At 38.4% G+C, this 15787-nt stretch overlaps 1 protein-coding gene across 1 annotated transcript in view; it reads left to right on the plus strand.

The window, feature by feature from the left end:
• OCA2 (OCA2 melanosomal transmembrane protein) overlaps positions 1-15787 on the plus strand; it is a gene marked incomplete at both ends in the record, with an annotated part of 180251 nt that overhangs the window by 71182 nt on the left and 93282 nt on the right. The window contains one exon of the mRNA XM_082004815.1: positions 4084-4216. Coding sequence (XP_081860941.1) covers positions 4084-4216 — 133 coding nt within the window. The remainder of the gene's footprint in view (positions 1-4083; positions 4217-15787) is intronic.

Here is a 15787-nt window from a genome sequence, read left to right on the forward strand (position 1 = left end):
TGAAATTTAACACAATCAGCAGAGCCTCAAGTAAGGGACATTGAAACATGTATTATATTTATCTGATGGATTGAAATCTCCTGGAGGAAAACTATTTCTTGCCTATTGTGCATGTCAATTCTATTTCAGTCTGTTGTGCAGGAAAAAGAAAATCTTTATGAAAATGACATTTTGTTGTATGCAGCAGACGTGTGGAGCCCTTCAGTGTTTTTTTACAATGCTGAACCCTGGCCCCAGCAGTGCAGAGGACTCAGGAGGGTTAAAATGTGTTATCCACAGCCACAAAGGGTATGAATGTAGGCTCTGTGGAGATGTTGCATCCCCTTTTTAGGGTGTGAGAAAGGGAGCAGGAGCAACTGGTGAAGTAACTGAAGTAATCTCCGTATCCTCTGCTGCATCATTTGTATCTGTAGTACAATGTAAACCCTTTAGTCTCTTAAAGCTCTCCAGAGGCTGCCAGTTGACTGCTAGTTACCTGACAATAGCTGGTGTGAAATCTGCCTTCTCCCTCCCTGAAAGCATATTCTGTGTGCTGCAGAGAGGCTGGTGCTAAGGACCCAGCCCAAAGCATCAGGGAGGGCAGTGGTCTGTTTTTCACCATGAGCCCTTCTAACATCAGCCATAAAAAGGAGTGCACTTGGTAGTCCTCAGCCTCCTCATGGCTAGACGGTCCAAGTTGTCCAAGGCTAGTGATCATCAGGTTTCACTTTTACATGCTGGTTCCTGTGGCTCGTTGCAGGGAGGAAACAGGCAAGAAAGCCAGGAGCAAGGGACAGGAGGAGAATTGAATCCATCCTTGCACTATCACGGGCAATCCTGTCGTGCAAGCTCTTACCTGAGATAAGCACGCTCCGTGTTAGAAAATGGCTTGTTTTAGCTGAATTGGAAAGCTGTTCTGCAGTCGCAGCAGAGCAGCATGGTTTCTTTTTCCGCAGGGATCTCAGAGATAAGAAAGATCGATAGGGTGATATTATAAAGTTTAACAAAATCCTGAATCTCAGCTCAGCTACTCTTTGAAAAGTTTGGGTAAGCTCCTGGACAGTATGACAAAAAATCTAGTAGACAATTCTTTTTTCCTTATGATTGTGTCTCCAAATCACTTTTAGGCCTTAGCTATGCCAGCTCTTATGTCATAAAGCTGTGTTAATCTTGATTTTAAAAAAAAAGATTACTGTGACCTCAATTTCATTAAAATTCCTTTCAGCTATCAGTCATATCTGAGATCTTCTTCTTAAACTCAGCATTTTAGTGTGCCTTCTAGGTTGATGTGATTTTCCTTTTCACAGAGAAATTAGTTTTGTGGGTTTCAAGGGGCACACTTCTAGTGCTGTATTTTTTGTTTGAGAAGTTTCTGCATTGTGGCATTTCAGTAACAAAGTGCAATTTTTTTGCGCTGAAATTAGTGTGATATTCAAAATGTAGAAGCAAGTGACTTTGTAAATCTTTGCAGTTGTTTGCAATAAGCCACTTCTTAAAATTCAAGTTTCCTTAACATGATGGAGACATCGCATACTTAAAGTTGAGAGTTTCCAAGGATTCTTTGGGTTCCTGTTTCTCTTTTTTATTATTACATTAGCAATTAAGTTTATGCCTGAGTATCTCTGCAGAGAATTTCTGCTGGCATATTCTACCTGGTAGCTGGTATGCTTCTTCATGATGTGGGCACATTGCTGCCAGCCTGAGAAAAGCTTCATGTCCACTGCTCTTTTTAAGACTAGGTTGAATACAAAAGTAATTTTCCTGCTTCTGGTATTTCTGTGTTGAGTATATTCTGACCATGTCTAACTACTTTATTGCTACTCAACTAGCTATTTCCCAGTCATTTCATTTTTCAGAGGATAACTTTTTTTCCAGTCATATTTAGGCACTGCTATTTTAGCTGCTGTAGCTTTGGTGTTTATACAGCTTAATTCTGTTCAGCTTCCTACCGCTCCTTACCTCATTTTAAAGACCATACAAAACTGAATACTTATTTTCCATACTTCCTGAACTGTTTAATAGCACATTGTCAATAAACTGAGCAATTTCCAAACCAAGGCCAGTTCACCATGCTTTTAAGGATTCTGATTTTATTGGCCAAAATTGTCTGATTTTTTTTTTTTGGCTATAATCTTAGAGGCAACACATATATAAATTAGATTTATTTTCAGTTTTAAATGGCTGTAATTAAGGAAATGTACATGAGGGATATGGGCTTTATATACCTTGGGGGCAGGTCTTACAAACATTAAGCCTTTGCAGGATTTAAATTATTTTTTTTCTCATTGATATTTGTAAATTTTCTAGAGTCATGAATGTTGATTTCATCCTTCACAGAAATGTCTCCTGTAGCTCTGAATCTTGACTTGATGCCCAAAGGCCAATCTTTCTAAGTATTTATAAAAATTGACTTGTAAAGTCTGTCTTGCAGAGATGTCAGACATTTGTCTGGCTGACCTATTATGCAGGCAAACTGAATGAAGGTATATTATTTTCCTTTGTGGTGTCATGTCACTCGGTTTTTATATCCCATTCTTAAAATAGTCTTATTCCAATTCCTGAAGAGTCTTCTTTCTACTTTCACAAAAGAAAGAAATAGCAATAGCTGAGTAATAATGAAAGAACAGCAAATGAACAAGTATACAGTTTCACCTTTTAGTGGCTGGAGAGTAGAAGATGTAAGGAATCTACTATTAAATAGCAACTAGGGATGGTTTTCTATAGCTCATGAAGCTGAAACCTATATTTTTCATAGGATCAGATTCTAATCCTGGGTGTGCATATTTATGTTTGAGATTTATTTAACTCTCTGCAGACTATGGATTTTTTGCAAAAGACCACTAATCTTTATTGGCTGCAAAAGTACTTGAAGACTTCAATCATCTTCTTCTGTTGTGTATTTTTTATTATGCCCTGTGTGTAATGGGGAAACTTTTTTATCCTTTTTGGAACTGGAAACATTTTGGCTGGGTCATTTCCACATAAATTCTTTTAGTTGGAGACAATATAGCTGTTTTTAATTTGTCTTGGCATTGCAGAAGTGTCTATAGGTAGCGAACAGGTATTTGGTAAATGGCAACTCACTATCATCTTTGTAGAGACATAGAGGTGTGGCACAGGGAGATCCCATGACTTTCTAGAGTCTCTGGAAAATAAGTATATGCTCTGAAAATTCAGTTTGGACAACCTGAACTGTCCAGGGCCATACCAGTGCTGCTCTGCTGCGATCATCAGTTCAGACAACCTCCACTCTGTCAATATAAGACAGTTCCTTGCTACCAGAGTACTTGGATGTGATCCCCCTTGGAGCTTCATGGACAACCTCAGCTAGTCATGACAACTTCAGAAAATCCCAGCCCAAAGGCTAACCCTGATCCACTGCAGTGTGTGTAATATGGAATCATGAAATTATTCAGTTGAAAGGGGCCCTGGAGATCACCTAGTCCAATGTCCTACTCAACGTATGGCTAATTTCAAAGTTTTAGGGTGGGTTGTAACTATTCATCATTATTGTTTAAAACAGAGGATTTTAAATATATTCTGCCTAAACTTTTTGAGAACCCCTTCATTAAAGGGTTTCATTATGCAATATGTAAAGTGTGTCCATTTATTAAGCAGGCAGAAAAATAAACAGAATATTGACATGTAAAATTTTTACTATAGAAGAATATTTGTGAATTTAGATTAAATCCTGGTTCAGATAGAATTATTGTAAAAATCCATGTTGTCATCAGTTTAAAATAAAAGCTGGTCATTAAAATTTAACTATTTCTGTGATTTGGTATGATTTAAAATTAAGTTACAATGATTTAAGTGATGAAAGTGAAAGTTAATGATTCAGTTTGGGTTTTTTTTTCCTACCCATGCCAGGAACACTAAACGTATTTCAGAATAACTCATAATGGTTTTTTTTAGATCTCTGAATTAAATTGTAGTGTGGCTCATCTCCTTGACACAGATGAAATACAGCATATACCGTACTGGTAACTTTATTGCTTTATATTTATTATTGATTAGTAAAGTATATATAGCTGAATACTTTTCCCTGTAGGTAATAGAGGAAAATAACTGATTTTTAATTTAAGTTTTCATTTTTATTTTCAGGGATTGGATTTTGCAGCCTTCACAGGGCATATGTTTGTTGGCATCTGCCTTGTTGTTCTGGTCTCCTTTCCTTTTCTCAGACTTCTTTACTGGAACAAAAAACTTTACAATAAGGAGCCAAGTGAAATTGTTGGTAAGTGTGAGCATGAAAATATTTTTTTACCACTACACTGAATATGTGCTAAAAAGAAACTGAATAGTGCCTACTACAACATTGTCTTCAAATGGAAGTGCTCAGTCTCCTTCAGTCTCTGAACATTGTTTTTTTAACTAATAATTTAGATTTTATTTTTAGTTGTGACATTTTCTGACTTTTAGTTATGGATGTTTTTCTGGTATTAAGGTTGAGGTGTTGTCATGAATTATTAAATATCTTTCAAAATTTATAGGGATATTTTGCATCATTTATAGCCATAGGCTTGAATACCAAGGTGTTCTGTATCACAACAGATAACATCTACTCAGGGTGTTGAGTTCACAACCTAGCTTTAGAAATATCCCGGGTTTCCCTTATGACAGGCATGGTGCACTGATGCATTCCCTCACTGCTGGTTTTCTTCCACTGGATTTTTTCAGCAAACTTTTCCTGGTCTGTGGTCAGTGAAGGACATTTCGTCAAGAGTAGAACTTTCCGAGTTCTTTCCAGCTTGCCTCTGTGGCTTTTCCAACCCGGTATTTCCCTGGAGTATAATTTCTATAATTCCGTAGGACTAAATCTATGTCTTTTTTATGTTTCTCCCCTCAGTATTCTATAGAAGTCTTGGTAAAGCTATTTTAATGGCTGTTGAGTATGTCGGTCCCTTTTCGCCTTCATCCTTTCATGCCTTTCTATTCAGTCATTTTGAAGTTTTCATCATTGTTCTCAGGCTTCTTTTTGAGTGGTGAAACCCCCAAATGTTCACAATTTCTTTATGAGGTAAGAAATAATGCACTAAGTATAATTTCTTAGCAAGCTTTGTACAAAGATAGCTGAGTATAACTGTTTCTTCCCTGGGATTGATGTTTTTTTCACTTTTGGCTGCAGAAGACTTAGGATTAAGGCTTCCACCATGCAACAGACATTTTAATGTGCTGTACAACATCTCTGAATCTGTGTACGTGGGGTCTGTTTAGCATGGGGAGGACAACTTTTGATATGGTTGATATAACTTCGCTCCATTTGTAATCTGTGGAGAAAGATAAGACCTTCTAAAGACTAATGTAGCTGTCTACAATAGAAGAGATATATTGCAGCCCCCAACAGTTTAGTTCTCTCCTTTGAGTATAAAAGGAGTCCAAGGTGACCAACTCAGTGGTAGAGATCTTCATGACAGGTAACTAATTTAGGCAAAATGAGTACCACTTGTAGTGACTTGCCTTGTTGCAGGGAAAATTAGCTTTAGGAGTAGGATTTTATTAAAAAGACAGAAGTGACCGTCCTCAGTGGATTGTACCATATATCTTGAATCCCATCTGATAGAAAGGTCAGAGAAGAGACTTCACGTCTTGGGAAGTTAGCTTTTGTGCAGACATTTGGTTTTGAGGGACTTCAGTGCCCATTCAGCACAAGGTGCACTCAATCTGCCTGTTCACAACTCTAGAGACCAAAGTCTTTCCCAGTGTTAAGAAAGAAAATGTTTTTGAGGTGTTCTAGAGGTGATACTACCTAACTGTTTCCTAACATAATTAAGGAGAATTTTCCTTCTTATAGATTTGCTTGGTATGAGATATGTATTTTTATTACTGTGCCATTGTGAAACAGTGGAGTCTTTCTGCACCCTTAGAGATTTCATCCTGAGATCAAGAGAACTAAAACAATGAACTCACTCAGTCCCTAAAATGCCTAGATATTTCCCTGTGACACTGAAAAGTAAGATTTTTCAGCAAGTTATCAAGAATCTTCTTCTCCTACTTTCTCCTATCAGGGAAGGTGGGTACTAGAAGGTAGGAAAAGAAGATTCTTTCTTCCTTACCTGGTAAATAAATCTACTGACTATATACTTCTAGGTCAAAGAGAGAAAAGAATTTATTCACCAATAGGCAAAAAAGATAGGACACTTCTTGCTCACCTCAGTTTACACTACATCAGTCCCCATTCAAACCAATTATCTTGGGTGCCAGGGATGCCTTTAGAGAAAGTAAGTGACTGAAAATTGGCAGTGTTACCATACAAAAAGGGATGCTCTCCTCTCCTAGCCGTAGATGTGCCTTAAATTTGTCAATTTTAAATAATTGAGTTTTGTTTTGTGGAGAGGCAGCATTACCTAGAAAAATTCCATAAAAAACTTAATAATAAGGACTGTGTACTGTGTATCATGGGTGAGGCATCTTCCTACTTGTCTGGTCAAAGTTAGTACTTTGAAGAGAGGCAAAAATCTATGACAGAAACAATACCAACTCCCAAGTTGTCCCCAACAGACCACTGAAATGGATAATATGAACAGGTGGGGAGCTGGCTAATGTTCCTATGGCACCTTATCTTTTTCATAACGGTGAATGAAAAGCTGGACATGAGCCGGCAATGTACACTTGCAGCCCAGAAGGCCAACTGCCTCCTGGGCTGCATCCAGAGCAGCGTGGCCAGCAGGTCGAGGGAGGTGATTCTGCCCCTGTACTCCACTCTGGTGAGACCCCACCTGGAGTCCTGCGTCCAGCTCTGGAGCCCTCAGCACACGAAAGACATGAACCTGTTGGAGCGGGTCCAGAGGAGGGCCACCAAAATGATCAGAGGGCTGGAACACCTCTCCTGTGAGGACAGGCAGAGAGAGTTGTGGTTGTTCAGCCTGGAGAAAAGAAGGCTCCAGGGAGCCTTCCAGTGCTTAAATGGGGCTAATAAGAGAGATGGGGACAGACTTTTTAGCAGGGTTTGTTGCAATAGGACAAGGGGTAATGGTTTTAAACTGAAAGAGGTAGATTAAAACTAGATATAAGGAAATAATTTTTGACATTGAGGGTGATGAACCACTGGCACACATTTCCCAGAGAGGTGATAGATGCCCCATCCCTGGCAACATTCAAGGTCAGGTTGGACGGGGCTCTGAGCAACCTGATCTAGTGGAAGGTGTCCCTGCTCATTGCAGGGGGGTTGGACTAGATGACCTTTAAACCCAAACCATTCTGTGATGCTGTATCAAAATGCTAAATATAGAGCAAGTTCCTACCTGTTCTACCTAGGGCTCAAGAATGAGAATCCTTTGCCAAAGAGATCATCTCTGGGAAAGAAATTATCTTTTGGTCGGAGAGGAAAGGAACTATTGCAACCTCCCAGATAAAACCCTTTGTAATTATGCATCATTATAAACAATTATTACTTTTCTTGTTGCTTGGAAATATATTATTAAATCTTTTGTATTCCGCATTTTTTGTAACTTCTCAACTTTCTTGTTTAAAAAGAACTGATTTGCTTTTATTAATTTATTTCCTAATAAAAGTCATAGCTTCATGGACAGTTCTGTGAATAACTAGAGTTATTATATACTTAAATTATCTTTAAAAGTGCCAGCTTGCAAGGTGTCTTGAGATAAGTTATATCTAAACAGTTAGAAAATTCATTCTGTTAACTTTGAGCAATTTTGATCCTGACATAATAACATTATTTTGTGAATATACATTTTAGAAAATAGAATTGTTTTTTTTTTCTTTCATCTAGAAACTTTTAAAGCATACTTTTTGTTCTTTAAGAAAACAAATATGCATAACAATATTTTTGATTAATTTGAATAGTACTGTTTATTCACTGGCATAATATTTTTGCCAGTGAAACATTGTAAACTTCTAAGAGGCTAGCAAATTTCCCTCAATTCATCAAAGTGACCTCTGTTACTTGCAGCCTAGTACGTTCAGATATAGCAGTCTCCCAATCAGTATTCCATGTGTTCTTTCTCATAATCAGCTGCTCCTCCATTGCTGTGAAGCTAATCAGTAGCTGTTCATTTAGAGCAAATGCTAAAGCGCTACTCTTTCTATTGAAATTTTCTGTGAAAGGGGAAGAGAAAGCGATGAACACAGCTCCACTAGGAGGTAGCTGTCATGGTTTGGATTTGCAGAATGTGCTCCAAGGTGCTTTCAGGGGTCCTTCCATCTCAGGTTGCAATGACTCTGTGACAACTTCAAATAGTTTGTTTGAAGCAACTGTTTTAATCAACTAAATACCCTCTTCCCTCAGCGTGCCCCCAATTAGCAACTAAACAAGTTATGTGAGACTTAATTGGTATATTATTCTCCCCCAAATTTTTTCACTGTATGTCATGTGCTTTAAGCTTTTGTTCTGTTGCTTTGGGCTACACAGATTATTGAGAATGGATAAGCACTAATTTTAGGAACAGACAATGCTGTTATTCTGATGATACATTGGCAGATTAATTCCAGTGCTCTGTGTTACCAGTGGCTTTAAGTTGGCTTTCAGACTGAGCTGTAACACCTGTGTAGCAGAAAAAAATGTTCCTTCCTCAGGAGCCACTATTTACCTGCTGTAGCTGGGGCATATTATAAGACAAAAAAAGAATCTGAAGAACTCAGCCATGAGAGAGAAAATCAAATTCTTTTTAAGAATGAAGGGGTATTTTGGGGAATTTTTTGAGTGCAATTTTCAGCTGATAAACTTGTTTCTTGTTCTCTGTGATGCAGAAAAACATGTTAGGATTAGGGTAGTAAGCTGAGAAGGTTTGAAAAGTATATATATACTTTCTGGAAAGAATATGTAAGGGTAAATAATAATAGATGAATGTAAGAGGAATTAAACTTGCTGTTCCCCCTGCAAAACTTAAAACCAAAGTTTTTTACTTCCCTTAGGGTTTAACAATGCATTATTTAGTCCCTGGGAAGCCTGACAATATACTCTTACATCTCAGCTATCAAGCTGTGCAGATGTGGACCTCAGTTGTCTGGGTAGCTCATGGTCTAGTGACAAGTATTATTATTGCTATTTTTGCCAGAGACGAAAAGCTTTCTCTTAGCACAACTTATTTGGCACCAGGTCCTCATTTCTGCTGTGTTGCTTGCTCCGGTTTCTGATTGTTTCACTGGCTGAGAGACCCACTGTTGAAGCAGGAGGGTGATGCCGGGAGAGGGGGGAGCAAGTTATTCCCTCTGGTGTAGTTCACTGTCTCAGCAGCTGGGAAAATACTACTGTGGTAGTATGATAGTCAGTATGTAAATTCTACAACAGAAGGAATTTTCTAATTAATCTGTCATGTGTAAAGTGCTTAATGTGTGAAAAACATGGTGTTGTTTCTCACAACGTGAAATGTGGTAACCGGATAAGTGAGCAAATCTGTTTCTTTCTTCCATGTGGAGCTTTACAGCTGCTTCTCCAAGAGAAGAAATGGGAGAGGAGGAGGGGAAAAAGAGGTACAAAACTGGCAGTGGAAAGGTAGAAAGTCTAGAAGAGGAAAGAAGTAGGTAACTGAGGGTTGTCAGACATACGCAACCAATAGGACTGCGCTGGCTGCAGATCTGAGATGTCCAGGCATTGTTCCCGGACTTAGAGTAAGTACTACTCACATCTGCCCGCTGGCTTCCTCACCTGAACCAACCCAGCTGGATAAATCTCAATCCTGAGGTGCGCCTGTACCCATGTAGGTAATTCGCTAACTGCCAGTAAGGCACTATTGGTATTTTAACATAACTGTTGAAAGTAGTGGGCTGTCCTCACTTGAAATTTGGTTCAGTTGAGGAAACCAGCATGCAGATTATGCAGAGAATAATGCCCAAAGAAAGGAATATTTAAAGATATTTTCAAGCAGTCAAGACCAAACTCAATCTGGATGGCAGTTTCACAGTATGCATTGCACTCTACTGTCCTCACCCAAGATGCTAAATTCATGGAAATCATTTTTAAATCTTGAAGAACCATGTGGAATAGGAAAATACCGCCCCCCCCCCCCCCCCCAAAAAAAAAAAAACATATATGATGAATAGTTAAAAGATTAACTCTCCTGCTGTGGACCATAGCTTGCTAAACTAAAAGATGCAGCTTTCTTACAAATTACCTCGGGATCTAAGACCATATCTTTCTGGTACATACTGTGTCTTTTATTTTAAAGAACTGTAAGAGTTTCAGTCTCAAAGGAACTAGGTAGTCTTATGGTCCCTGCAGACTTCATGTATATTCCTTTTTGGATAGTATATCAGGACCTACCAGGGTCATAGGTTTATGTTTGAAAACATGAAAAAAATAAATCTGTCTTTTATTATTTGCACCTTCAATAGCTCTTCTAATGATCAGGAATGAAAATAAGTGTAGTTATTTACTTTACGCAGATTCGAGATTTTTATATTTTTAAACATTTTAGATCATTTTATGTATAAAATCCTTGTACATGTCCTTTGTATTGCTTTAGAGTTGATGGAGTATTCCCCTTGGAAAGAAGAAAATGTTGATCTGTCTTTTCTTGTTTTCAGATGATAAAAATAGCATTCCGACATTGCAGAATAAGGGAAATATGACAACCTCATATTATTTGTTTAGTGCATTGATAATGTAGCCATCACAAGAAGGTAGCTGTAATATTACTTTACCTGCCTTATGCAGAAAGAAAGTATAATGCAGTGGCATTTTGAATCAATAGAGCCGTGCTTCACAGTTTTATTATACACATTTATCATGGAAGGAATCGGTACAGAAAAATTGCTAATGGTAGGTAAAAACTTAGGAAGCGATAACCTCCTGTTTCTTTTGCAGCGCTTGTCCCCTTGGATTTTTGTGTGCATACTACAACTGTGGAATGATTGTAGAGCTATACACCGGTTGGGAAGACCTGGCCTTTTCATTAACAGTGTTTTGGTGAAGCTATGACAAAATTTTTCGCTTCACTGAAGTTTATAAGATCTTCCTGATATACAGGCCTCGGGAAATATTTAGGTTAATTTAACATGTGCTCTGTATCTGTTTGCTGCAGAGAGCTTTCACTGTGATGACGTTTCAACTAAAAGTGTAACCTTGACAGATTTCTAAATTATTCCTGCCATTTTTATTTATCAAAATGAGCTGAACTTATTAGTCACCATTTTTCCATTTAAACCAGTTGCTAAAAGATATGGTGAGTCTGAAGTGTGCTTTGTTATTTTGCTCTTTATTTTGCCCCGTTAAAAGCATTAGATGAGGCACTCTCTTTTGGCTTATGGGAGATGTCGGCTTCAGGTTGTACCTTTTCATGACTCTTTTTTTCCTTAATAGGACTTTGGGAATACCATCTTTAAGTGGTTGCTTGCAGCACTTTTCGTTGCTGTTTGTTTTTCTTTTTTCCTTTTTCTTGGTATTGAAAGGACCTCAGCAGTAGTTATGTTTTATCATTGGAATGTATCTAGCCACTTTTGAGCAGTCACTTTATCAATGTGTAGACGTGACACTTCAGGATATGGTTTAGTGGGCATGGTGGTGTTGGGTTAGTGGTTGGACTTGATGATCTTAAAGGTCTTTTCCACAGATTGATTCTGTGATCCTGTGATTCTGTGATCCTGAAATGCTATGAGAGTTCTAACCTGATTTAATATCTGCAGGTTACTCCATCTGAGTGTTATGTGACCATCATAGAGGTATTAAGTGTACCATTGCCTTACAAAATGGTAGGCCTGTAGTGTTGTAGATTCTTTCAGCAGCTAAAATTACAGTGGGAAACCCAAAGAGCAGTGAGGAAAAATGACAGTTACATTTTGAAGGAGAAAGATACTTGCAGTTTTGCAGCTTTCTGAACAGCTCAACTCCTGGGGCTGTTGTAGCCTGCCCAGCTTGCCCAGCAGAAGACTCCTGGGAGGTGACTTCGGTGTGTGGCACCATGTGAGCTTTGCGGTTTTCTGTCTGGGCTCTAGCTGCTTTGCTGCAGGGATGAGGATGTCCTCTAAGTCCTGTGCCATGGATGCAATCCCATGCTGGGTGACCGAATCAGCATTAGGTGTCTCAGTGACCTTATGGGACCCCAGCTGTTGGGCTTTGAATAAAAAGCTTCTATAAATGCTCTGTATTGCTTTATGCAGAATTTTGTGCAGATTTCTTGCATTCCCTGGCAAGTATTTAGCTGAATAAAAGAAAGTATGTTTCGCTGCAGTTTTGAAGACCCTGCAATTTCTATGCCTCTTCTTATCTCCATCCATGATTGACAAACTGAACTACACAAGGGAATAAAGACAAGGACATTTTAGGCATTTCTTTCAGAATTAGAGCCTTATGCTTGTATCCTGTTGATACAAGGTGGTGGTGCCTCTAGGAGAGAGGCATGAATTGCTGAGCTGGAATGTCCCTTAAGGTGAATTCTTTCTACACTTGGGTTTCACATTTCTGACTTATTTTCTATGCTTTTAAAAAGGAGATGACATTTCCTTACTGTCTAATAATGCTTAGAGGATTAATTACATAATATCAACGATTAAAAAAACTACTAAAAGTTATGGATATTACTATTAATAGATTAAGCTATAATTCATGGCACTTAATTTGCTTTTCAGTTAACATTTAAACAGAAATATTCTCATTCTGAGAAGTTAGCTAATAAAAATAATGGCTTTATTGAAAAAAGTTAAGCTACAATAGCATGTGGAGAAAAAAACCCATACATTTAGAGTAACAAGCTTCGCATATTGTTAGTAACAGCCCAGCAGTGCAAACTTGTGTTGCTCGCAAAAAGATAGTTAATGTATTTAGTGCACTTGCAAGTTAAAAATTGCCATTTTATGATAATTCTTATCATCTTATCAAGGTTGATCATGCTCTTCTGAGTACCTTCAGTTAATAGGACTGGTCTTTTCAGATTCTGAGGCTGGGAATTAATTACACTCAGTTTTTGAGGTTGGCGTCTTTGTTATTGGCAGTCGGGTGGGAGGGAATGTGTGATTACTCTAAGTGAAACTCTGACTAGAAAGACTATGCATTTTTAAATGAAACTTAATGTTTCCTAAAATGCAGAAAATGTTTTCTAAAATGTCACAGCTCAGGTCGGTAGCTGAAACTCCATTAAATTCAATGGGTGCAGGATGTCATATCTGTCATCTCCATGGCAAAATACAGTAAATGACAAAACCAGAACAGATTAACAGCATAGGGTCTACATCTTTGCTGATCCTTTATCTCATCCTAGAACTAAGCCAAAAATTATGATTTTCTTGTTGGAAATGTACTTTTTGGGAAAAAAAAAGAAGAAAAAAGAAAAAAAGAAAATTTTTGTGAAATAATAATGCTAGGTATATTGCTGTGATGCCTTGTGGCCTTTATGAATGTACCATGTTCACAAAGATTTTCATAATAATTTCATTTTATCATAATGGGATGAATTCCCTGACTGAGCTGCAGCTCCCTTGTCTTCTTTTACTCCAGATCACTGCATACTAAACTTTGCTTTGCTTCTATCACTTCAACTACTGCTACTACAGTTGAAGTTAAATGTTAATTTAGCTGCTTTAATGATAAACTGCCATGAAAGGTACATGCCACGCACACATTCCATTTCAATTATTAACAATAGACATAGCAATGGTAGGATAAACTCGTCAGTCAGCTGATCCACCAGAAAGCTAACCCTGCGAAAACCCTGCAGATTGGGTTTTATTGGATGAATGAGTGGTGTGAGCTCGCCCTTATGTAACATGACCGTTAGATCCCATCTGAGGAGAGGACTGGAACTTATGGACACGGGGAAACAGGGTGTGAAACCTTCCCATTCAGGAGCAGCCAAATGCTGCCCTTATGCTGCCTTAGCCATAATTTCAAAGTGGTTGATAAGACCCTGCAGTTGTATTAAACCCTTGTCCGTGTGTAACATAGTATGTCATAAAATATCAGATGTTCCCAAACTCTAGGGGTTGCTGCCTAAATGGGTTTGCAGACCTGACATGGGAGAAGTATAGAAAGGCTCAAATATTTCTGGCCATGTTCAGTGTTCTCACTGATCTCAGGGTCCTGCATTATATTTCCTTCAAAACAAAAACTACTGCTAATACATATGCATCACTTGATGCCACAATGGGCTATTGCAATAAGACTGCATAAAAGAGAAATAGGAGAAACATTCTATGGGATGATCTAGAAAACCTCTTCACATATTATTACTGCAACAGAAGTTGCAGTATAAAAGATGTATCGACTGTTCTGATTTTCAAAGGACATATTGCTCTGAAGTAAATTCCACAGGAGGTTAGATGTTGACATCCTTGGGCTGTTTAGAAAACTGATGATTGAAAAATCAAGCATGCACTTGCTGTATATGAAGGCAAGATCAAAGCCATGTGAAAACGTGTATATTTTTTAACATAGACCAGAAAGCACCACGCTGACCTTGCTGAACCTGGAGATTAACCCCACAGCACTTCAGACACGGAACAGGAATGTGCAATGCAAGTCGTCTTTCTTTCCACTCTGCGGGTTGGTTTGTGGCACAGATACCGTGGTGACAACCACCCCTTTCTGAAGGAGAGAAGATAAAGATTCTTTGTATGAAAATACCCGCTGGGTATCTTGCTTAGATGATGAAAGATTCAACTTTCCTCCATCAGGAAAACCCTTGGTGAAATTTTACTTGCAAAGGATGGGGGGAAATGCTATGGCAGGATGAGCAGACATGATCAGAAAAGGTGTTGCAGCAAAGGCAAGCTATCGGAAAGCAGGAGAGTGAACTGGATAATCGTGCTTCATGAGTATTTGCCAGAGGAAAAGACAAAAACCCACACTCTTTCTCCTGGACTATTGATGAGACAGTTTCAAAGCCACAGTCCAGTTGACTTGAAAATTACATGAGAAAGCAATATGGAAAGGACCCTTCACCTGCTGAGAGGGTTGTCCCCCTCCACTTGCTTAAATTAAATACAAAATTTTCTGTCATCTCATTCATTCTAGCACAGTATGTAGGATCATAGAAAAAATTCTTTTACCTCAAAGGGCTCAGGAAAATTTTTCGAAGAAAAAATCTTTACCTGGGATGTTGCACAGAAGAGTGTGCAAGAAAGCCACGTTCCTGCTTTTCTCCATCTAGTCTTGCTCATCTATATGGGAAGAAACAACTTCCCAGCTCATGATTTCAGACCAATTTCCAGGTGGATGTTACGAGAAGGAAGTTGCCAACTGAAGTAGCTTGTTGCCCCATTGACTCAAAACTGTGGAGCTGAAGCAGACAGCAAATGTGGTCACTAGTTTCTTTCAGAAATTACTATGCAAATTCAGAGACTTAAAATTGAATCTTGCCACCTTATTAAAGAAAAAATGTCACCATTTCTGAGGTTTAAAATACAGGATTTTTGCACAGCTCCCATCCACTCTAGTCCTCAAAAGGAGTTGTTTTTTTTTCTTTCTTCCTGTGGGGAGCAGAAGATCAGCTGTGGCCTAAAACTCCGTCACTTTCTTGTTTATATTCTGGAAAAGAATGGAAAATCACTGCTGATATATTTGTGTGTGTCACAAATGTTGATGGAAAAGTTAACGATGGCCAGGACAGGGTCTCCACACAAAGTCATATCGATCCTTTGATAAGCAGGACGTATCCATGTTTTAATATAATTCAGTGTGAGATTATGCTCCTGGCAAGAATCACAAAATATATTACAAAGGAAAGCAGTAGATTCTGCACCTCTTTGATATCTGTGGTTCAGGTATGAATCCCTTCTTGGAAGAAAAGCTTTAGTGAGCACCAGTTGTTTAATAACCTGGGATAGTCATTGGGCTTCAGCTAGTATGAATTTACATTTCTGGTTTTGCATTGTAAAGCTTAGGCAAAAATTACCATTTTGATGGTTGTGTGCTCAT

Source organism: Phaethon aethereus (assembly GCF_964289735.1).
Source record: "Phaethon aethereus genome assembly, chromosome: 1".
Taxonomy (NCBI): Eukaryota; Metazoa; Chordata; class Aves; order Phaethontiformes; family Phaethontidae; genus Phaethon; species Phaethon aethereus.